The 23,142-nt window shown below is 65.2% G+C and overlaps 1 protein-coding gene across 10 annotated transcripts in view; it reads left to right on the plus strand.

Annotated features, from left to right (window-relative positions):
• The window catches only part of BAHCC1 (BAH domain and coiled-coil containing 1), a 90,589-nt gene that overhangs the window by 39,022 nt on the left and 28,425 nt on the right, over positions 1 to 23,142 (plus strand). For all 10 annotated transcript variants that reach the window (XM_073311311.1, XM_073311317.1, XM_073311320.1 and 7 more), the window contains 4 exons: positions 10,293 to 10,472; positions 18,505 to 18,627; positions 19,590 to 21,311; positions 22,296 to 22,401. In XM_073311311.1, coding sequence (XP_073167412.1) covers positions 10,293 to 10,472; positions 18,505 to 18,627; positions 19,590 to 21,311; positions 22,296 to 22,401 — 2,131 coding nt within the window. The remainder of the gene's footprint in view (positions 1 to 10,292; positions 10,473 to 18,504; positions 18,628 to 19,589; positions 21,312 to 22,295; positions 22,402 to 23,142) is intronic.

A 23,142-nucleotide genomic window follows, 5' to 3' on the forward strand; every position in this document is an offset into this window, starting at 1 on the left:
ATCCCGGGAGGAGTCTCACGGGGAGGACTCAGGTAGGTTTGCAGGCCTGAGCGTGAATCTCCGGAGACACAGGAGGCCGTCCGTGCTGCCTCGTGCCCCAGGAATGCCCCGTGAGCAGGGAGCATGGCTGTGGCCTGCTCTGCTTGTGCTGTGTGTGGCGACAGGGAGGGTGCGTGGGCTGCTCTGTCAGTCCCAGGGGATTTGGGTTTGCCTCGTGCTGGCTTGGCTTGGGCTCCAGGTGGTTCTGCTCCAGTTCTGCTGTGGCTCTGCCATGGCGAGTGCCCAAGCCAAGTGGCTCAGAGCGGTCGGCCAGGCTTGGGGGTGGGAGCAGGTTCTGCCTGCTGCTGCGTCTCCCTTTGGGCCCGCGTAGCCAGGACCCCAGCAGGGCTGGGGGCGACTGGGCCGTGCCGTGGGGGGGCGGGGGGCATTAGCTGCAGCCTGGGCTGGGATAAAGAGAAAACCCTGCACAGACAGGAGCCCAGAGTGCCACACAGGGAAGCTCCCAGCTTGGCTGCAGCCTGGGGACCCTGGTGTGACTCACCCAGTGACCCCAAGCCCGGGCCCGGTTCTCCTGGGAGGAGAGCACTTGGGGCTGGCTGTCCTGTTTTATACTTCCGGTCAGGGAGCAGCAGCTGTTCCAGGGACCTCGGCATCCAGTCCCATGGCCCAGCCTGGCCAGGCCCCAGTCAGGGAGGAGCCCCAAGCCAGGCGAGCGATGGTGGGGGGCCTGTGCATGGAGGGGTGCAACAGACAATGCAGAGAGTGGAGGCTGTGACTGAGATGGGGGGATGGGATGCACAGCCCCAGCCCTGTGTGAGGAGAGGGCCTGAATTGGGGCCTGCTGGCAGCCTGAACAGACAGGCCGAGTGTTGCACAGGCCATGGACTGAGGTCCTCTCTTGAGCCAGCTTTGCCCGTCCACCAAGGGGCCCAGCCTGACCCAAAGGGGTGGCTGGTTACTGCCCATCAGGGGATGGTTGGGGTGGGCAGCTGTGCCCCGGGTCTGACTGGGGCCCCCAGCCTCTTGTAAGACCTTGTAGGGTTTGCTAGTGTCCCTGGTGCTGCAGGATGCTCTAGGCCAGGGGTTCTCAAACTGGGAGTTGCGAGGTTATTACGTGGGGAGTTGCGAGCTGTCAGCCTCCACCCCAAACCCTGCTTTACCCTGAAACCAGGCTCAGCCCTAGCTCTGGACACTCTCTCCCATGTCCACGCCAGGAACTCACTGCCTTGGAAGGCGCAAACCCCTGCCCCTGGTGCCTAACCCTGGTGGGTCCCACCCTCCTGGGTCTCCCCTTGTGATGAAGTGGGACTGTTCTTAATGTTTCCTCTGAATAGTGTGGGGGTGCCTCAGTTTCCTCTGTGCAGTTCTTAAGTATCTAGGTGGTGGGGTAAGCGTATATGATCATTGCAGAGCCCTGGAGGGCAGGGGTGTGCAGGGGTCTGGACACAGAGAATGGCCGACACCCTGTTTCCTGGCAACTGATGGCCTGGGCCCTTCCCCCCTGCAAGGTGAGAGCTAAAGGGTTGGAGAACAAAGGAATCAGGTGACCTCCTGGCCGGGGAAAGGGACAAAGCCCAGAGGAGGAGGGGCTGGAGGGAGTTTCAGTTTGGGGCTGGCTTGGACATGGAGTGAAGTGCCCCCTTAAATGGACCCAGCTGAGGGGTCCGGTTCTCTGCACCTACAAGCTCTGTGTTAGACCATGTTCCTGTCGTTTAATAAACCTTCTGTTTTACTGGCTGGCTGAGAGTCACGTCTGACTGCAGAGTTGGGGGGCAGGACCCTCTGGCTTCCCCAGGACCCTGCCTGGGCGGACTGGCTGTGGGAAGCGCACGGAGGGGCAGAGGAGGCTGAATGCTCCGAGGTCAGACCCAGGAAGGTGGAAGCCGGGGGACCCCGTGACACCCCTCTGGGTTGCTGGTGGTTCCCTCCTGCTCTCCACCCCTCTGAGCACCTGACCCACCTTCTGTGGAATGGTGGGTTTGGGGGTGGGTGACTAGGGTGAGGGGCTGGGCCGGTTCAGTGGGTGGCACCTGCCAGTTTGGGGGCAAGGCCAAGTGCTTCTTGTGGATCTCAGCTGGGGAGGGACTGGCAGGCGAGAGGCTGGGGCAGCCTAGCCCTCCCCCGATGCTTTGGGACCCCACCAGAGCAAGCCCTGCTCTCGGGTGGTAGGAGGAGAGAGCCCCACCCCAGTTGGCCCCATAGTACGCTAATGGAAAGCACATGGGGTTGCAGGGCTCTCCCAGGGCTCTCGGCCAGCTGCCTCATTCCCAAGCACTTTCCCTGCCAGGGAGAGGAGCTACGGGGGGGGGGGGGTCGGCTCGGCCTGGGCCTGGCTCGCTGGGTGGTGTGCAGGAAGGGAGGGTCAGTGCCCATGGGGGGTGCCCTGCACTACCTGGCTCCCTGCTTCCAGCTGAGATGGGCTGGAATAGTCACGCAGCGGACATGGGAACAGCTTGCCCCTCTGCAGCCATCACCAGCCCCGGGCATGCCCGTCTGCAGGGGGCTGCTTCCCCATCCATCCGCACAGCCTTCCCGCTACTCACCCTCGCTGCCGGGGGCTGGGCCCAGCTGTGACTGCGTATGGGATGGCAGTGATGTGGGAGGAGAGGGCTCCTGGCGGGTCTCACCCAGGGTCAGAGCATGCGGGCAGCAGCTCCCGGGGGGTATAGAGTGACCCCAGACTGTGGGGTGCTGCCTTGCAGCCAGGCTGGGGCCAGGCACTCTCCAAGGGGAGGACAGACCTGGTGGGTTGCTGCTGAGACAGGCAGCGGGTCCCCCACCCCGCCCAGCGCTGGGAGCAGCCAGCCCTGAGCGGCTCCTGGATAACGCACCTGCAAATGGCCTGGATCTGCCCCGGCTTGCCCTCGTCTGGGCACATTGGCTGGCTCAGGCACCTGACGGGGTGGGAATGGCGCCATCAGGGCCTGATGGGCGGGGAGGAGCTGGGGGGAGCCTGAGGCCCATCTGGGGAGACATCCAAGCCTGTGCTGGGGTCTCAGTCCCAACCACTAGGCTCCTCAGTCACCGCCCTGCCTAGGGTGAGGCCGCCGGGCGGATGGGGCCCCCAGCAGGGGTCTGGAGGCCTGTTGGCCGAACTTCGTGTGATCCGGCCCTGGCTAGGGGCTTTGGTCTGCTGGGCTCCCTGGGCCTTCTCCCTCAGGGAGAAGGGCCTGAGCTGGGCAGAGTGGGTGCCCCTCCCTCGAGTCTCTCTCGTCCTCTGGGCCATGCTCTGGCTGGTCTCAGCGCCCCTCGCAGGTACCAGGACCCCCCAGTAGCTGATACCCGGAGCCTGGCAGTGAGAGCAACAGCCTGGGAGTGGGGGAATGGGGCTTGGGGAGCAGCCCCGCCCCTGTGGCTCTCCATCTCTGTCCATGTGTCTCTGCAGCAGGCAGGCTTGGAACAGACGGACACGGACTGAGCAGGAGGGCTGGCGATCAGCTGGCTGGGGCGGGTGCTCCTCTATATTGCTGGTGTCACAGGGGTGGATAAAAGGGGCTGTTATGTGGGCACTGGGTGCTGCTCAGCCCGCCTTGTGGACTCCCTCCAGCCCCTGGGGGAGACCTTCTCCATTCCAGGGGCAGGGAGTGGGTTTGGATCTCTGCTTTGGGGGCAGGCAGGGAGCTGGGGGATCTCATCACGGGGAAGCCTCTCTTGAGCTGTGCTGGATTAAGGCCAACTCATGGGAGCCGGTGCGTGCAGGGTTGGGAGCTGCTCTGAATTCAAATCCAGCCTCTTCTCTCAAGGGAAAATGACTCGTTTTAGCCCCCGTTCTCCACATCAAAAAAACCAACTCATCCCTGGTGACTTTGGTGCAACAGAGAATGGGGGCTGTGGGTTGGGATTGAGGGGCTCTGGCAGAGCTGGAGTGGGGTGGGGGAGCCCAGGGCTGGGCTAGCAGGGGGCTGCGGGTCGGGATTGAGGGGCTCCGGCAGAGCTGGAGTGGGGGGGGGGGGGGAGCCCAGGGCTGGGCTAGCAGGGGGCTGCGGGTCGGGATTGAGGGGCTCCGGCAGAGCTGGGGAGGTAGCAGGGAAGATGCTTTGGCTCTGGTGAGTGCTGTTTCCATGAGCGCATGGGTCCCCCAGCCTGTCAGCCCCCCATTCCCCCCGGAGCAGGCCCAGTACTTGCCCAGCAGCCCCCGGACATGCTGGTGGTGGGAGGACTCACTGGCCAGCCCTGTGCAGTCAGTAGCCATGCGGGGGTGTGGCCCTCCCCCTGCTCCAGGCTGCAGGTGCCCCCCCCGTCCCTGCCCCTGCCCTGCAGAAGCCCCCAAGGGCCAGCGTAGCTGTGGTGTGGATCCAGCAGCCAGTGAGAACTGGCTGCAGGCTGGGTGGGAGAGCTGGAGCCAGGCCCCGGCCGTGGGAAGGACACATCCTCCCCGCTGTTCTGGGGCTTTCCCCTAAGGATCCAGGAGTTCTGGAGAGGATACCCCGGCCAGCTGCAATCCGGTGCTGGGATGGGAACTCATCAGCCAGCAGTGTGAAGGGGTAGGGGGCTGTGACAGCCTCGCCCCCTGCCCGGCTGCTGCCCTGTGCCCCGCTGGCCTGGCGAGATGGGAGCAGCACGGCCCCCCGCTCCCCCCCTCTCGGTTCTCCTGGGGCTCTGAGTGTGGACAGGAGATTTAAGGTGGATTTTTTTTTACCATCACCTTTGAGCTGGGGAAAGGGGAAAGTATTTAAGGTGGAAATGTTTGTTTCCTGCTGCTCTGTGGGGTTTGACCTTCCCAGGATTTGGTTGTACATTGAGGTCGGTCCGTCCATTCCCCCGCTCTCTGTCTGTCTGTCCTGTGCTCTGCCCACTCCTGCTGCTGGCCTGGCCCATCTGTAAGCACGCAGCATGCCCCGAATACAGCAGGCACCAGGAAAGTGCCGCTTTGGCAGCTCAGCAGAACTCGTTTCTCTGGACCGCGCCAGGGGCTCCCTCTTCCCGCCCGGGGCCGCGCCGGGGGCTCCCTCTCACCTGGGGCTCTCTCCCTGCCAGGAGCTCCCTCTCCGCGCCCGGGGCTCCCTCTCCCTGCCAGGGGCTCCCTCTCCTAGCCCGGGGCCCCTTCTCCCTGCCCGGGGCCGTGCCTGGGGCTCTCTCCGGCCTGGGGCTCCCTCTCCCCGCCCGGGGCTCCCTCTCCCCTCCCGGGGCCGTGCCTGGGGCTCCCTCTCCCCTCCCGGGGCCGTGCCTGGGGCTCCCTCTCCTCGCCCGGGGCAGCACCGGGGGCTCCCTCTCCCCGCCCGGGGCTCCCTCTCCCTGCCCGGGGCCATGCCTGGGGCTCTCTCCGGCCTGGGCCTCCCTCTCCCCGCCCCGGGGGCTCTCTCTGACGGTTCTGGTTTCTTTGATGGGTTGATAGTGTTGCTCTGCAGAGCGGGGCCGGGGCTGGGAATGGGGGAAAGGTGGGTGCGTCTCCTCAGCCCTTGGCAGGGCTGTGGGAGCAGAGCTCTGGCGGGGCGGGCGGGAGCGGGGGGGTTGCTCGGGAGTGTGTGAAAGGAGGGGGGTGGGAACCTGGCGCAGGCCTGGCCGCGCGGCTCGGCAGCCAGACCCGGAGCCTGGGGAGCAGAGCTGGTGCCAGCGGCCTGTGAGTCAGCTGGTCGGAAACGTGGGGGGGAGTGTGAGAGCGGCCGGCGGGGCCCTGTTCTCAGGGAGCCCCGAGCCAGCCAGCGCAGAGCCTGGGTCGCTTTGCCGCCTGCTTCCCAGCTTCCAGAGCAAGCTGGGCCTGGAACCTCGGCCGGCCCTGCCCAGCACATGGCAGCTCTGGCCCCCTGCCCAGCTCCTCCTGCTGCCCGGCCCCCATGCTCCCTGGGGGGAGCCGGGGTAAATCCCCCCCCACCCACACACTGAGGAACTAGACTGGGGGGAAAGTTAGACTCTGAACCTGGCTCAGCCGATCAGGTTACTCCGTTAGAGAACCCTTGTTCGCCCCGGGCCGCGGCTCAGGGCATCAGCTTGATGCGTCGGCCCCTCTCTGCTCCTGCCCTGGGATGCCACAGCCCCCTCTCCCCCACCCCGGGATGCCACTTCCTCTCACTCCACCCCGGGATGCCGTGCCCCCCCTCACACCCCCAGGATGCCACACACCCCTCTCATCCCCACCACGGGATGCCGCGCCCCCCTCTCACCCTGCCCCCCAGGATGCTGCGCCCTTCTCTCATCCCCCCCAGGACGTCATGACCCCCTCTCCTCTCACCCCCCTCTGCTCCCACCCCAGGACACCATGCCCCTCCTCTTCTCCTGCCTGGGATATCATGCCCCCCTTCATCCCCCAATCTAGGACACTGCACCCCCACTCCACCCACCCCAGGATGCTGCACCCCTCTCTCATCTCCCCCCCCAGGACCCTGCTCCCCCCTCTGCTCCCACCCTGGGATGCTGCACCCCCCTCTCCTATCACCCCAGGTCATGGTGCCCCTCCCCACTCCAGTGTGAGCTCCATGGGGCAGGGCACCCCAGGCTGAAGTGGTACACGACAGGGTGGGGGTGGCCCTGCCTGCCTGGCACCTGCTCTAGAGAGGGGGCACATCCGGTTCTGGGGGGCCAGGCTGGCACCTCTACCCCGAGCGCAGAGCACTCCCCCTCCCCTCTCGGTGACTCAGTGATTCCTGGGTTTGGAATCCAGCCCCTTGCTGCTTCTCCTGAGCTGTCTGCTTGCCCGGGCCCTATAATGCGGCCTGGCTCCTGGCTGGAGCCACGGATGCATGGAAACACTTTGCCTCATCGCATCTGATTTAAATCAAGTTCAGAGTGCTTCTAACCAGGCTGGGCTTGCCAGGGTATGGTGGGCTCATGGGGGCTTGCCTAGCACTCGGGGGGGGGGCGGGGAGCGCCTGCGGGCAGCGTGTGTTCGGGGGTGGTTTGCCAGGGCTCAATGAGTGCTGGGGGTGCAGCTGTTTGCGGGGAGAGCTGGGGGGCCGAGGATGGGAGAGACTGACCCCACGTTCTGCCAGTGTGGCCATTAGAACTGTCCTCTGTCTTGAGCCATGAAGAGCCGTGGTGGGGCTTTGCTGGGGATAGGCCGAGGGGCAGATGGGGTGACATGGGAAGATGTTTGCAGAACAAGAGCATGTTGGAGCTGGGAAGGGGTGGGGAGTGAAATGGAGGGTGAGGCAGAGACCCAGGGCTGGGAGCATCAGCCGAGCTCCATCTTTTCATTAGCTGAGATCTCCTCTCCCATGGTCTGTCTCCTCCACTTCCACTTCTTGGCTTCCAGCCCACCCATCCTAGCCCCTTGGCCTCCCCCTCCCACGGTGAGCTGGCATGGGGTGCTCTTGGCCCGCAACGCTTCTCTTCCTTTGCTGGCACAGAGCGTGGGGCTGGGAAGGGGGAGCGAACGCCAGAATCTCCGACCCCAAATGGAGCAGGGAAAGTCATTGTCTGGCTCTGTGATGGCAGGAGACTAGGAAATGGTTTGGCGGGCGTGGCGGGGTCCCAGCCAGAGCCAGGGGGCCGCCAGCCACTCCGGGACGGTTCGGGTGAAAATCAGGAGCCAGTGACATTTAATTGTAAAAGACTGGGAGTCTGGAAACACCCCACCCCTGCTGGCTGCTTCCCCGGCCCAGCCAACCCCTGTGTGAAGCCACGGCCTACGGGCCGGAGCCCTGGCTAAGAGAAGTGAGCAGGCCCAGCACAGGTCGGGTCTGAGGGCTATAGGCCTAGCTGGGGGGGCCTGGATGTGGGGGGCAGGGGAGGAGGGAGATTCCCGGGAGGGGGGAAATCCTGAGGGGGTGCCCAAATGCTCCAAGCTGGCACCGTGGGCTGGGGGGGCTGGAGAACTGGGAGCTGAGCCGGGCCCTGCCAGCTGGGGACAGAGGGCTGAGCTGGGAGCGGCCGTGCTGTTGAGCCAAAGGGGGCAGCTGCCTGGTGAGGTCGCTGGGGCTGGTGAGTGCCGAGGACTCGGCAGCGCCAGCCCCTTCTGCGCCCACATATATGGTCCCTGCCAGGCTGGGGGGTGGCTTCCAGGGTTCGTGGCAGGTTTGGCCCCCGCCCTGGGGGCTGGGACAGAGCTGGGCTGGCTGTAGGCGCAGGGGAGCCTACAGCCAGTCTATCCCTGCCTCATTGCAGCTGTGGGTGGGCGCTCCTTGGCAAAGCGGGTCGAGCCCCCCATCGCCTGTGGGGGCTGAATGCTGCTCTGGGGAGCAGGTGGGGGCGTGGGTCCTGCCTTGAGGCCATCACCTGCCCCATGGTTGCCAGTGCAGGCTCTGGGGTCCTGGGCTCCCAGCTCCCTCGCTTGGGGTCTGGCCTCCACTTGTTCCCAGGCCCCCCTGCTCCTCTGGGAATCCCCCATCGCTGCCTGTGGGAGGGCCCAGGCTCCCTGTTCTCAGAGCTGCAGCCTGGAAAATCCTTCTCCTCCTTGGAGCTGGGCCCTGGCATCCCGGCCCCGCTGGCTGCTCGGCTGCCCCGGAGACGCGCACTGAGCAGTGGCCCGGGCGCCCGCCCCCAGCACAGCTGCTGGGCGCGGCCTCGCCCCGCCTGCTCTGCGGTGCCCAGCCCCAGCCCCTGGCTCTGCGAGCGGGAAGGCTGGGGCGAGCGTAACCACATCCCGACACTCATCCCCGAGGCATCCTGGGGATTAGCTCCGGAGCGTGGGCTGGCTTAGAGAGCAGAGCTCACTTCCTCCCCGTGTGGGCGTCTGGCCAGGCCCCGCCGGGCTTCCCATCAGGGAATGACCCGCTCCTCAGCCGCACCCCCGGCTGCAAACACATGTGCTGGGGCGGGGAGAGGACCGGGGCCAGCCTGCCCGGCCCTTGGTTACCGGCTGCGATGTTTCCAACATGATCTCACAGGCCGGTCTTCCACGCTCGTCTCCTCCTCCAGCCTGCACCTCCCCAGCCCCAGCCGCTCCCCAGCACCGCTGCTCTCCCGCCCCTCCGGGGGCCTGCAGGCTGGGGAATGTTGGACCTAGCCCCCTGCCCCCATTGCTGGTCCGGGTGAGCACCTGGCATGGGGTGTGTTGTCCCTGCTGGGGGGTTGGGGCTGCCAGCCCCTGGCCAGGCCCTGAGGTGTGGGGGCTGTGTGTGGTACAGAAGACAACTGCCTGCTGTTGGGTGGGTGTGGCAGGGCTTGGAGGGGCGCTGAGCCTGCTCCCTGCCCCACCCCAACCATACCTGGTGTCTCACAGGCTGGGGGCCGGTGGGGCTGGACACCTGCTCTGCCCTGGGGTGCTGCCAGCTCCTAATCCAGAGCCGGACGCAGGAGGGCCTGGATGGGGCTGCACTCCTGTGCACACAGGCTGCCCCGTGGCCCACGCACGCTCGCGCCCCGGCTGACGCCCGCCTACGCAGCCTCTCCACCTTCGGTGCTGGGCCCAGCCCCTGGAAGCGCCGGCGCTGGGCTGCTCCTCGAGGCCACTGACTGCAGCACCTGTTGCCCGACATGCGCAGGCATGAAGGGGGGTGCCGAGCTGTCCTGCTGCCCCAGTGGCACCTGCCCTTCGGAGCCCGTGGCAGCGTGAGCAGGGCCCGGAGCTGGGAGCCTCAGGGACGTTCTCTGTGCGTGGCCAGGCGGCTGGGCCCCCACACCCTTTGGCAGCTGCCTGGGGAGCGAGGTGGGGGGGTTGTACTGAGTGAAGGGCGCATCGCTCCCTGGACAGCCCTGCCGGCCTCCGTGACGACATGCGTGTGTGGCTCCTGGGCTGGGGGAGGGGAGCTGGGCTGGGCGGGGCACCGTGGAGGGAGTCCCGTTGGGGTTGCCTGGGGGAGACGGGGGGAGACCAGCAGGGGCTCCCTGCCCAACAGCTCCGTGGTCCTGCTGAGGGGAGACGGAGCTGCCTGCTCCCCCCCGATCAGCATGAGCAGCGGGGTGCCCTCTGCCATGGGCAGGCACACAGAGAGGCACTGTCGGCTCCTTAGAACCACCGAGATGGACAGCCCTAGCCATGTGCACGTGCCAGAACCGGCAGGTGAATGCGGCCCCACAAGTGCCCGCAGACATGTACGTGGAAACGCTCATGTGCCCTGCACGCCTCTGCCAGCTGGTGCACACACCCAAATGCCTCCGTGTGAGAGATGAGCCCTCGCCCCGGGCTCAGAGTGCAAATCGGAAGGGGCAGATTTCCTTGCGTTTCCCCGATGGCCCTGCGGCTCCACATGGCCTCCTTGGTGGGGGTGGCCCTCAGGGACTTCATGGAGCCGAGGGTGAACCTCCCAACAGACGTGGGTGTGAGTGGGTGTGTGCATGCCCGGGCATGTGGGCACTCATTTTCTGGGGGAGCGTGAATGGGTCAGAGCACGTGGGTGCCCGGGTGCTGCTGTGTGGGTGCCCACGCAGAAGACCCTGGCCCCGGCGGAGCTGATGGTCCTTTGTTGTGTTTACAGCAGGGAGTGGATTGATGGGGAACACGCCCGCCTCGTCCTTCATGGGCAGCTTCCTCACCAGCAGCCTGGGCTCGGCCGCCCCCACGCATCCCACGGGCCCCGCCTCGTCCCCCTCGGAGCCGGCCTACCGGGGCCCACACTCTGGCACCTCCCAGATCTGGTTCTCACACTCCCACGAAGGTAAGGGCTCGGCGGCCCAGAGCGCCACGGGTGAACTGGGGAGGGAGCAGGGCACGGGAGACAGTGGGGACATAGGGAGCAGCAGCAGCCATCCAGCCTCGACTCATTGCTCCTCCTGGCATACCACAGGGATTTGGCCAGTGAACCAATGGCAGCGAGGTGCCTGCCCGCCCTCAGGCCACGTGTCCCCAGATGTGCCAGGTGCATCCTGCTTCCCAGGGCCACGTGTCCCCAGATGTGCCAGGCGCATCCTGCTTCCCAGGGCCACGTGTCCCCAGATGTGCCAGGTGCATCCTGCTTCCCAGGGCCACGTGTCCCCAGATGTGCCAGGTGCGTCCTGCTGCCTAGGGCCCACGTGTCCCCAGATGTGTCAGGCGCATCCTGCTGCCCAGGGCCACATGTCCCCACATGTACACACATGTACACACTCAGACGTCTCTAAGACCTTTGACTTGGTACCACACAACATTTTGATTAAAACACTAGAATGAGATAAAATTACCCTGCACACATGAAATGGACTAAAAACTGGCTAACTGGTAGATCTCAAAATGTACCTGCAAGTGGGGAATCACCATTGAGCGGGTGTGTTACAGTGGGTCCCGCAGGGATCAGTTCTTGGCTCTACACTAATTAACATCTTTATCAATGACCTGGAAGAAAACATAAAATCATCCCTGATGAATTTACCGATGACAGAAACATGGGGAAGTGGGAAATAATGCAGAGGCCAGGTCACTGGTACAGAGCGATCAGCATCACCTGGTAACCTGGGCGCAAGCAAACAGTGGGTATTTTAATACAGCTACATGTCACTACACGTCTGGGAACAGAACGCTGGCCATGCTACCAGGCTGGGGGGCTCTGACCTGGGGAGCAGCAACTCTGTAGAAGATTTGGGTGGGGTGGGGAGATGGAATTCAGCTGAACGTGAGCTCCCGGTGCAACACTGGCCAAAAGCGCCGATGGGATCGTGGGATGCACAACGGGAATCTGGAGGAGGAGCAGAGAGGTTATGTCACTGCTGTTCCGGGTCCTGGTCTGACTGCTGCTGGGATCCTGTGTCCAGTTCTGGTGCCACAATTCAGGAGGGATGTGGATAAATCTGAGACGGGTCAGAGAAGAGCCACGAGAATGATCAAAGGGTTAGAAAAGCTGCCTTGTCGTGACAGACTCAAGGAGATCAATCTATTTAGCTTAACAATGGGACGTCCAGGGGGGACTGAATCCCAGTCTGGAAGTACCGACCTGGGGAACTTTGATAATTGGCTCTTCAGTCTAGCAGAGGAAGGTCTCACCCCATCCAGTGGCTGGACGCTGAAGCTAGACACAGTCAGCCTGGGAATAAGGCAGACATTTTTAATGATGAGAATAACTAACTACTGGAGTAATTTCCCCAAGGGGGCCTGGTAGATTCACCATCACGGGCAATTTTGCAATGAAGGCTGGATGTTTGCTAAAAGCTCTGCCCTAGGGATTGTTGTGGGGCAGGTCTCTGAGTCTGGCCTGCGTTATCCAGGAAGTCAGACGAGGTGATTGCAACGGTCCCGTCTGGCCTTGGAATCTATAAATCTGTGTCCTGGTGGCCCCCCTGGCTGTGCATCCCCAAAAGTGCCAGCCACCCACATGGCTCCGCGTCCCCAGATGTGCCGGCTGCCCCCAGGGTCATGTGTCCCCAGATGTGCCAGGTATGTCTTTCTGCCCGGCTGGCTGTGTGGCCCTGCCCCTCGGTTGGGTTAGCTGTGCCTTAGGAGAAGGGTGAGGGTGACTTTACTGGCCCCAGCCGGCTGCTTTTGGTAACCCCATCTCTGGTTACCATCCCAGGGGATGAGCACGTCCGGCGGGGCAGGGTGGCACCGAAGGGGTTAAAGCTTTGGAGACGCTGGCTCTCGGCACGGTTGGCATGCAGAGAGGTCATTGCAGTTGGCAGCGTGAGTGAGCGGTGGGCTCTGTGCTACTGGCACCTGACTGCACTGTAATGCGACGGTTCCTGCAAATCGAGTGTTTAGAGAGGCGATGAGGTGTGTGTGTGGGAGGGCGGGGCTCTCTGCAGCCCTCTCGCCCTCCTGGGGCCTGTGTGTCTCTGGCTGGGGGCTTGGCGTGACGGGGCTTGGAGGGGCATGATGCTCAGGGACCTGACTGCTCAGGACTGAAAAGTGTTAGAGAGAACTGAGGGGGGGTGGGCAGGGGAGCCCAGTACAGCTGTGCCATGCCACGCCTTGCGCGCCTTCCCCTGCCCCAGACAGTGCCTGACACTGCCAGCTCCCACCATGGCTTGTGTGATGTGCACAAACAGGGACTGGGCTGAGGCCAGTCTGACTCATGCCACTTGTGACCATTGGGATGTGGAATCTGCTTTGCCAGCTCGCTGTGCCGGGCACCCTCCTGGCAGCACCCGGGGGCCGTCCCTGTCAGTGCAGTGCATGTAGCCTGTCGCTTCCCAGGCAGGAGTCCAGCATGGAGGCCGCGCTGCAGTGTGAGCTGGGCCTGGGCAAACCGGCCCCTTGGCCAGCAGCTCACTGGGTCGCTGGCCAACGTGGGGGTGGGTCTGTAGCAGGCTGTGGGGAGCGGGGCAGGTGCCAGGAAACAGCGCAGGGAGCAGCCGGCATAACCGACACCAGGCCCTGAGCTGCAGGTGCCTGCCGCACTGGCTGCCCACGGGGCCCGATCTCCGCGATAAGCAGCAGGGGCTCCAGGGGAAGGGAGAGGGGCCTTGGGTAGGCGGAGGACTGAAGGGCCCCTCCCTCTTTCCAGAAGCAGCCCGGGATGCAGGGGTGACCACGGCCTTTCACCCCACACCCAGCCCAGCCGGAGTCACTATCCCAGGCTCCCGGAGCTGGGCTGGGGTGCTATCGCCCACTCGGGGGCTGGCGCCTGTCCCTGCCCCCCACCGCCTGCTCATCAGCACAGAGCCTCTGTGGTTAAACCGGCGACACCCCGGCTTCCTGTGCCACTAACGGCCGGGGGGAGGGGGATCCTGCTGCCGCAGACTGGGGGGGGAAGGGGGCTCCTGGCTCAGCCCCCCAGCCACGCTGCTCTGCATCATGGGGGTTGTGCTGGGGAGATGCAGCCTGCCTGCCCCCCACACTGGCCCCAGGGAACTGGTTCACTCACTGGTGGGGAGCAGCACCCCCAGTGCCCACTCTGGGCTGGGCAAACCCCCAGAATTCACGGAACTGACTGTACGTCCGATCCCAGCTCACTCCCTAACCCCAGCCTGCTACCTGCTCCCCCAAAGGAGAACTACTGGTATCCCACTGGACAGCTGGCTCCATTCTCCAGCCCCTCCCCATGCCCCGCCAGCTCTGCTGGTGCCCCCAACTCCCGACCCGCAGCCCCCTGCTATCCCAGCCCTGCCCTCTAAACTCTGCTGGTGCCTCTCAATCCGGGCCCGCAGCCCCCTGCTATCTCAGCGTTGCCCCACCCCAGCGCGGACGGTGCCTCTCACTCCCAACCCGCAGCCCGTTGCTGCCCTTCCCCCCGGCCTGGGTTTGGTGCTGAGTCTGCAGTGTCCCCACCTGATCCCTGTCCAGTGAGCTGGGTCAGCGCCGGGAAGTGAGGGAGATGCAGAGTTAAGGAGCGAGGAGCAAGGTGGTATTGGCAGGATGCCCTGGCACCGAGCCCGGCTGCTAGTTTGAACTGGTGCCAGCTGGCTTCCGGCATGCCGGGGCTTGCTCAGCACGTCGGCCGGGGGCGGGGGGGCGCAGCGCACGGCTGCATGAGCAAGATCACGAGAGGCCTTATTGACGGGCAGCCTGACTGAGCACCGGCAGCTAATGAAGCTGAAAGGGGCCGGTGCGCGGCATGGGGCTCATAACTCAGCCTTCCAGGAGGGCACTTGCGCCAGGCTCGCTATTGCGCTAGAGGGAAGCAGAGAGGGGGCCTCACAGAGCCCTGGGGGCTGGGTGGGAAGGGGGCAGCAGCGTGGGAAGGGGCATGGGTCTGCGTGAAGGGGGGCGGGAGAAGATGGGGCTGCAGGCACCTGGAATAAAGCCCTGGCATCTCACTGCAGGGCCTGTGAGCTGTCATCTCAGCTCTTTTCACCAGTGACACAAGTCTGGAGGGTCTCAGCATGGGGCCCGTTGGGGTGGGGCGGGGTGGAGGTGTGCGATGGGGCTGGCACATCCCTGGCCCAGATGCTTGGTTGGTCTCTTTCTGCAGCCCCAGGTTTGACTTCGCTGCGCAGAGGGGCAGGATGGGGCCTCTGGATCTTGGCAGAGCGCTGCATCCCAGCCCCGGCTAGTGGGAATTTCCTGCTCCACACAGACCTGCTGGGTCCTGGGCCCAGACCCCACTGCTGGGCCCCACTGCGCCGGCTTCCCTGGGAGGCCCTGAGCCCTGGGCCAGAGGGGTGGGGTGTGGCTGTGTCCCATGGCAGGGAGCAGGGGAGCCACCAGAAGCAGTAATGGGGAGAGGATGGGCTGGCCGGGGGCGGGGCCATGGGGCTGGCCGGGGTGTGTGCCGGAAGCCTGCCCCTGGTGGAGGCAGGTGGGACTGGTGACCCCAAGAGTAAGAGTGAGTCTACAGAACGCCCCATAGGAAACATCTAAAAATGTGGGGGGAGGGGTCCAGGCCAGGGCTGGACAGACATAGGTGGGGTCCAGGCTTGGAAGAGGGTCAGAGTCTGGGGTGAAGCTGTCCCAGGAGGGAGTGCAGCAAATTCACTGGGCCCAGCCCCATCAGCAGCTCGTGGTCCCATCCCACCAGAGGAAGGGGAATCGGGGCCCTACTGCCACTGTCGGACATTTGTGACTGTACAGGGAAAGTGCCTCACCCACCACTGAAATGCAGCCACCTCTGGGCTGCCACGCAGCAGCTGTTTAATCGCTCCCATCAATGCAGCCAGGACAAGGAGTGAGGGAGCCAACATGCCCCGCTGAAGCTGCACGTGAGTTTGGAGCAGCAGAACGGAATTGCCCCTTTGGGATCTGGCCAGGATGTGGACGCTGACGCCGGTGGAGGTTGAATGACCGCAGGCTTCCTGGGTTTGCTGCCCCTGGGAGGGACGACCCTGCCCAGCTCAGCGTCCCCGCCGAGGGCTTGGGGCCGGTGTGCATTGTGCCTCCCAGTCCCCATCTGTGCCCAGGGCTTGCGTCTATGTCTCTGTGCCCTTTGCCAGGCACTGGCTCATCTCAGCCCCGCTCGTCTGGCAGCCTGTGACCAAAGCACCCAGCAGGGACAGGTTGGGCCCCTCCAGGCCTGCTGCAGCATATCTCACCAGCAGCCTGGCGTGCTCAGCTCCTGGGCAAGGCAAGCAGGAGCGGGTGTGTTCCTGTGCCGAGGCTGCTGGGCCATGCAAGGCTGATGTGTGTGGATTATGGCTGTGCTCACATCACTGCGTATCTGTACACGTGTCTCCGTGTGGGTCTGTGTCCCTCCCCGTGTGCACGGCCATGGTTGGGTGTGGGTGGCAGGCCGTGCACACGGGGAGGGACACAGACCCACACGGAGACAGGCCGTGCATATGCCTATGTGCTCACGCATGTATGTATCTGTGCGTGGGGTGGGGGATATGCTCACGCGTGCGCATTTAGGCATGTTGTAGCCATGGGGGAGGGCTGGATTTGACCCCTCAGTGCCCAGTGCAGGAGTCAGCCGGTTGAGGGTGGGCTGGGCCCGGCGGGCAGAAGCTCTGGATCTCCTGGTTCCTCGCCTGCTCCTGTGCCCCCTTCCCCTCCGGGCAGAGATGGGTGCTCAGGTGTCCCGAGACAGGCACTGCTGCCAGTGGCAAGGGATTCTGGGTAACCGGAGAGTGCCGGGCTGAGCCCGCTCTGCTCTGCCCCTGAAGCTGGGTGAGCCAGAGCTCAGACCCCTGGCTCCCTGAAAATGCCCCTCCCTCACCACTGCACCTGACACCTCAGCCAGGGGAAGGTGCCCTGTGGGTACCTGGGTCCCAGAGGGCAAAGGGAACCCGCCCCCAAGGGGGAAGGACTCCCTGCCTGCTGGCCGTCTCTCCCCCAGCTCTGCTGGCTGAGCGCAGACATGGGTGTGGAGGGGAACGTGACCTTCCGGGGCCTCCTGGGTGCTGGGGGAGGAAGGCGCCTGCCCACTCGGTACGGCCCCTCGCCCAGCAGGGGTGATCCACCCACCGGGCGCCGAGCTGCAGCCCTGGTACCCAGCGCTCGGGGCTATTTGAGCGGGGCTTAGACCCCTTGCCATGCATTGAGTTTGGGCCCCCACGACTCCCAAAGCAGGTGGGTGTCTCGCCGGCTGCGTCCGGCCGGCTGCGTCCGGCCGGCTGCGTCCGAGTTCGTGCATGTCTGTCAGCGTGAGCGTCTGCGTTTGTGTGTGCGTGTTTCTGTGTCGATAAGTGCGCGTCAGTCTCTGTCTGTGTGTGCACGTCTGTCTGACCCAGCCATTCACAGCTGTCCCGGGACACGGGGTTCCCAGTTCTCGGGCAGGGTACTCGAGGGGGGCTGGGCCCTGCACAAGATTCGGGGCCTGCACTGGCCCCCGTGCGAGGACACAGCACAGAAGCCTGGCCGGACTGGGGGTGGGGTGGGGAGAGACAGGGGGTGACAGCATCTGGGCCTGAGGAATTGACAGACTTTGTTGACTGACATGAGGGCCAGTGAAACTTCTAACAGCAGCTAACGAAAGAGGGACAGCCGCAGGGTTTGCCCAGCCCCGCCCCGCGGCACAGCCCCTGGACATGGCAGGTGCAGCGCGGGATGAAGGTGGCATTGGAGTGGGCAGAAAGGTGCCCTCGACGAGGCAGTAGTGGATGCTATCGAGGGTCCTTCTGACTGGGGCCAAAGGGAAGAGCTGCCGGAGTCAGACCGGGGCTAACAGGCCTCAGGCGGGAGCAGAGCCCCCGTTAGCTCCATGTGGAGGCTGCGTGATCCTGCCTTTGCTGTTTCCTGACTTCGCTGCTTTCTGGGCTCTATGCTGCCCGGGTTTGGGTGCGGCCTGGGCTAGCCAGCTGCTGCTCGTGGGGGTGTAACGGGCAAGATCCATGGGGCTGTCACCACGTGGGGAAGAGGGGGTGCTCTTGGCCTAGCAGTGAGCGCTGCAGTGTGCCCAGAGTCTAACGAGAACTGCCCAGCTGCTTTGGCGGATCACACAGCCTAGCTAGGGTGGAGTTGCCCCGTGCCAGGGCCAGCCACAGGGCTGGGTGGTGCCGAGTGCTGAGGGCTACGCAGGGCTTGAGTGGTGCCAAGGGTCTGTGTGGGCACAGGTTCTGGTGCATGGAGAAATACCAGGTGCCCCGTGCTGGTCCCTTGGCCTTGGAGAGCACGGGGAGGGCACAGCACAATCCCCCGGTACTGAGGCACTGTCCAGCTTGCAGGGGCAAGTGCACAGAAGCCAGTGAGCTGAGCACTCATGTGCGTGCCAGCTCGCTCCCCCTCTTGTGAGGGCTGCCAGGGTGCTGGGCAGACGCGCCAAGAGGAGATCGGGATGGGCTAGCGTGGGGGGGGGTTGCATTGTGCAATTGCAGGTGAACTGACCAGATCTGCCCCCGCCACAAGACTGGCATCCGGGGGATTGATGGAAGCACCATGGGACTGTGTCCTCTCCACTGGCTCTCTCCTGCCTTGCCCCCCGCGTCACCCCAGCACCTGCGCACGGGGGGGGGGGGTTGCACGCAGGGGGCCCAGGTGCGAATGGCGGGGAAGGGTGTCATGTCACCAGCGTGCGCAGCTAAAGGCCCCAGGGCGATCTCCCGCTGGCCGGAGCTGGGTGGGGTGGGGCTGTCTGACTGCTGGCTCTGTGGAGAGCAGGGACCTGGCTCTGGGGGCCCCGTTCAGAGCCCTGACAGCAGCAACCCGCCCAGGGAGAAGGGCCAGGAGCCTGGATTGTCCATGCAGGCTTTGGTGTTCCTGTGGCCCATCTGGAGGGGGTGCCCAGATGCTATGGGGATGGGCAGCAGGGCTAAGCCTTATGACAGAAGAATGCACTGGGGGGGGGGTGGTACCATTTACCGAGGGCGTCCCACTGGCCTGCGCGCGGGCACCTGTGCTGTGCTCATGACCTGCCTGCCCGTCTGTGCCCCATCGTGGGGCCGGCTCACTCGCTCGCTCTGTCTCCCCAGCTCCGGGGTACCCCAGGTTCTCGGGGAGTCTGGCCTCCACCTTCCTTCCCATGAGCCATTTGGATCACCATGGAAACAGCAACGTCCTCTACAGCCAGCATCGGTTCTACGAAAGCCAGAAAGGCAGGTACCAGGAGGGGCTGGGGCAGGGTCCCCCAGCCTGGAATCTGTGCCCCAGTGGCCGGGCTCCTGGGCCCCAAGGCAATGGGCGGGGAGGGGCTGCCGGGGTGCCCTGGGAGGGGACCAGCCGAGCCTGGGGGGAAGAGGCAGGAAGCCACCTGGAGTTCTTGGCACAAGCCTGTGCCCCGCGAGAGCTTCCTGCTGGGGATTTGGCCCACTGATGCTGGTGGAGCAGGGCTGGTTACCCCAGCTGATGGAGAGATACCCCCGGTCTTTGCATGTGGCAAAGGAAGGGCCAAGTACCCCTCGCCCCCTGGCCGTGGCAGGAGGGGGCAGCACGCAAGCCCACACAGGGTTGGTTTGCGATGCCCCGGCCCAGCCCTTAGCCCTGTGCTGGGACGGAGGATCGAGGGATTTGGGCCACAGGCTGGTTTTTTTCAGGTGCTCGCACCAAAAAGTGGGGAACTTCTGGTGGGGGGTGGGGCGATTTGTGGAGGTGCTGAGCGGGGGGGAGGGTGGGTTAATGGAAGTGGCAGTTCTGGATTGGGAAGGTTGGGGGTGCTGGGGTGGGGAGGATTGGGGGACTAAGGGGGCTGGGATGAAGGGTGCTGGGACGGGAAGGGCTGTGGGGTTGGGATAAGAGGGTGCTGGGGGGAGGATTAGGGAGCTGGGATGAAGGGTGCTGGGGTGGGGAGGGCTGGGGCCAGGAGGCTGCGGAATGGGGGTGCTGCCGGGGTGGGCTCCAGCATCGCTGAGGCGACTGCCATGGCGCTGAGACGTCGAATGCCTCCCGTGGGCGAAGGGGGCTGCAGCGTAGCGCAGGGTCAGCGGGGCCTGGTGGTGGGCGAGCGCTGGGGAGACAACCAGCGTCCAGCCCAGCCAGAGCCGGGTCCTGGGCCCCGTGTGGAGGCGGGTGCCCCTTGGTGCAGAAGGCCACACGCTCACCGGCTGCATTTGCCCCCCAGATAACTTCTACCTGCGGAACCTGCCAGCCCAGCCCACCCTGCTGTCAGCCAACCACAACTTCCCCAGCATTGCCCGGGCAGCCCCCGGCCACCCCATTGGGTCCTGCAGCCGTGACCGCGAGGCCAGCCATGGGCTGAAGAGCCACAAGGAATATGACCGCTACCTCCTGGCCAAGGAGAAGGCGGGCAAGGGGGAGGCCAAGGAGAGGCCGGCGGAGGAGGACGTGAAGGAGCGGCACAAGTTGGTGCTGCCCATGACGCCCGAGGGGCACTGCAAGGAGGGGGTCCACCAGAGGAGCTCGTGCGAGAACCGGGCCAAGCACCTCAACTCCTGCCTCCTGAGCTCCAAAATGCTCAATGGTGACGCCCACAAGGCTGTGCTGCCCAGCTGCACGGGCGGTGCCCTGCCCCGGCACGCTGGCACCGCCATGGCCCAGAGCCGCTGCCCCAAGGACATGCTGAGGTCGGAGTGGGAGCTGGCTCCCCACGAGTCGCCCCAGCCCTACAGCGAGTGCCTGGAGCAGCGCCAGATGCTGCACCACTCGGTCTCCTACACCGTCCCGTCCAGCCTGCCCGCCATCCCGCCCCCGCTCAGCACCTCGGCCGCCACCTTCCCCTGCCTGCAGCTCCACTCCGGCCCCGACGGGCTGTGCCCCTTGCAGGACAAAGCCGGGCGCGAGTTGAAGCTCAGCGGGGCCACGTTCGTGCCGTCGGTGGGACACTTAACCGACAAGAGCAGGTCTTTCCAGGTGGCGTCCGAGGCCTGCAGCCTGGAGCGCGGCGAGGCCAAGGAAAGGCACGAGATGGGCTCGGAGCACACGGGCGCCTACAGCAACTCCTTCCACCATCTCAAGGTGGAGGGCAAGGCAGAGCGGAGGCTGGAGTGGGTGCAGAGCTCCAACGCCCGGCTGAAAGGCCTGGAGTACCTGAACAGCGGTGGCTCCGAGGCCCCCTTCCCCAGCCTGCCCCAGGCACCCAAGGGGGGCCTGGAGAAAGGTAGCTACTTCGAGGTGGCGCCGTCTCAGGACTGCTCCCGCGCCAGCCACCAGGACGCCCTGTGCGTCAAACTCAGCCAGTCCTGCTGCACTTTAGACAAGGGCTCCAAGGACTGCCAGGGCCAGAGCGTGCAGAAGGTGGCGCGGATACGGCACCAGCAGCACGTGCCCCCGGAGCTGGAGCTGGCGGGGAGCGGCTCCGAGGCCAGGAGGAAGTCGATGGGCTACAACGGAGCCCCCCTGCCCCCCTGGGGCATGCAGGGGCAGGGCGCGCCCATGCCCATGGGCGAGGAGAGGAAGAGCTCCTATCTCGACCCCTTCAGCACCAGTTTGCAGCAGGCTGCATTGATGACTCAGGGCTCGGTGCTGAGCCAGGACATGCAGAGCCCCCCTGACGAGGTGTCGGCCATGAAGAACCTGCTGAAATACAGCAACCAAGCACTTATCGTGGGGCAGAAGGCTCCCTTCGTGGGGCTGGGCACCCTCAAGGGCAGCTGCGCCCAGCAGGACGGGAAATTCCCGGTGGGGAAAGGGCAGCAGGAGCCGGAGCGGCCGGACTGTGCCCGCAGCAGAGACCACGAGCTGGCCCACGGGGAGGGCGAGGTGCGGCAGCCGCCCGTGGGCATCGCTGTGGCGGTGGCGCGACAGAAGGACACGCTGAGCCGGCCGGAGCCCTCGTACGGCGCCAACTCCAGCCGGCAGGGCCGGGCGACCGTGGGCCTGAAAGGTAACGGGGCCAGGCCAGCCACACGCCGCCCCGGGGATGGGCAGCCCCATGCCTGGGAGGAGCAGCAGCAACGGTGGGGGGTGTCCGCAGGGCCGGTGGGGGTGGGAGGGCGCTTCCCAGAAACCGCGAGCATCCGGTTCTTATTGCCGGCCGGCATTGCCCCGAGTTCATGGCCCCCGTGCCTCTGCCCGGAGCCCCACTGGGAGGGGCATGGCCGTCCCCAGGGGAAAGCACTGACAGGCCAGGGAACCCTGCACTCAAGCCTGCTGCCCCCTGCGGGCTGCACAGTCCCCTGGGCCCCACCCATCAGCCCCTCTCTCTGTTTTCCTCCCCCAAAGCCCAGTGTCACCCTCGGCTGAAAGCCCCCCGCTATTCCATCCTGAGCCCTCCCCACCAGTGCTCTGCCAGTCAGTGTATGCCCCTCAGCCCCGCCCCACAGCCCCTGTTAGCCCAGCCCTACCGGTGGCCCCTCAGTCCCAACCCGCAGCCCCCCCATCCAAGCCCTGCCCCCCACACTCCTTCCACTGCCCTTCAGTCCCAACCCACAGCCCCTGCTAGCTCAGCCCTGCCCCACACAGCCTTGCCGGTGTCCCTCAGTCCCGACCCACAGCCCCTGCCCACCCCAGCCCTGCCCCCCACACCTCTTCCAGTGCCCCTCAGTCCCAACCCACAGCCCTGCTAGCCGAGCCCTGCCCCACACAGCCCTGTCGGTGCTCCTTAGTCCCATCCTTCAGCCCCACCCTCAGGTTCCCAGCCCTGTGCAGTGTCCTGTCGAGAGCGCCTGGCAGCCCCAGCCAGGGGGTGAGACGGGCACAGGCAGGGGCAGGCTCAGACCCCGTCATGTGTGTACTGGTGAACACGGGAACCCAGGGCGAGAGGCGCGTGCCTGGCCTGCACCCTGTGGGGGGGCGGGGATGGGGTGAGGGATTCTGTCCCTCACGTCTCTCTCTCTCTCTCATCTCCCTCTCGCGGGGTGTCCTGTAGCCGGCTCAGCGCGACCCATGCACGTCATCGACCTGGAGGCAGAGGAGGAGCGGAGCCGCCTGTGCGAGGAGCGACTGGGGATCACAGGCCGAGAGCTTCTTCTCCAGTAAGAAGCCAGCGCGCCCTGGCACACGCCGGCAGGAAACTCAGGCTGGCTGGCCTCCCCCACCCCCTCCGGGGCTGCCCGGATCCCACGTCCCCGGTATTTCTCTGCCCTGGGTCTTAAACGGGCCATGGGTGGCCCCCAAGGCCTCTGGGTCCTGGCTGGAGCAGGGCCAGTAACGGGCTTGGGCAGTGGGTGGGTGCCGGAGCGGGGCTAGGCTGCGCCAAAGTCCCTAGCTTCATTCTACAAACCATGGGCCCAATCTGGAATGGTGCAGCATGCTGGCAGCTCTTGCTGGGGCCCAACGGTGCTCAGCCCCCCAGGATTGGGCCCGTTCGCAGCTGCAAGGAACAAGGGAAGGAGGCAGCAATCTCGGAGCTGGACGCAAACCCTGTCACTCCCAGACCCTGCAGCTCCGGGGCTGGGCAGCACAGGCCAGGGGTGCAGGGCACCAGGACACCTGGGTTCTGCTCCCATCTCTGCCATGGGCGTGGCCTTGGGTGGGGGTCTATCGGCCCCCCCATTTCCCACCTGTAGAGCAGGGGTGGGGCGGACCCTCCCTGGGAACTGCTTTGCCCCTGCTATGTGCATGGAGCCGAGCACATGTCTCTGGCTCAGGGCCCAGCGTGGGACTCACATGGCAGCTGGCCCAGTGCAGGCGCCTCGGGCTGGTCCCATCCTGGCTAACGAGGCAGAGGGAGCCCAGAGCCGGCTGGACAAGTGACCGGCATGGTGCATGCCTGG

This window comes from Lepidochelys kempii, chromosome 14 (assembly GCF_965140265.1).
Source record: "Lepidochelys kempii isolate rLepKem1 chromosome 14, rLepKem1.hap2, whole genome shotgun sequence".
Taxonomy (NCBI): domain Eukaryota; kingdom Metazoa; phylum Chordata; order Testudines; family Cheloniidae; genus Lepidochelys; species Lepidochelys kempii.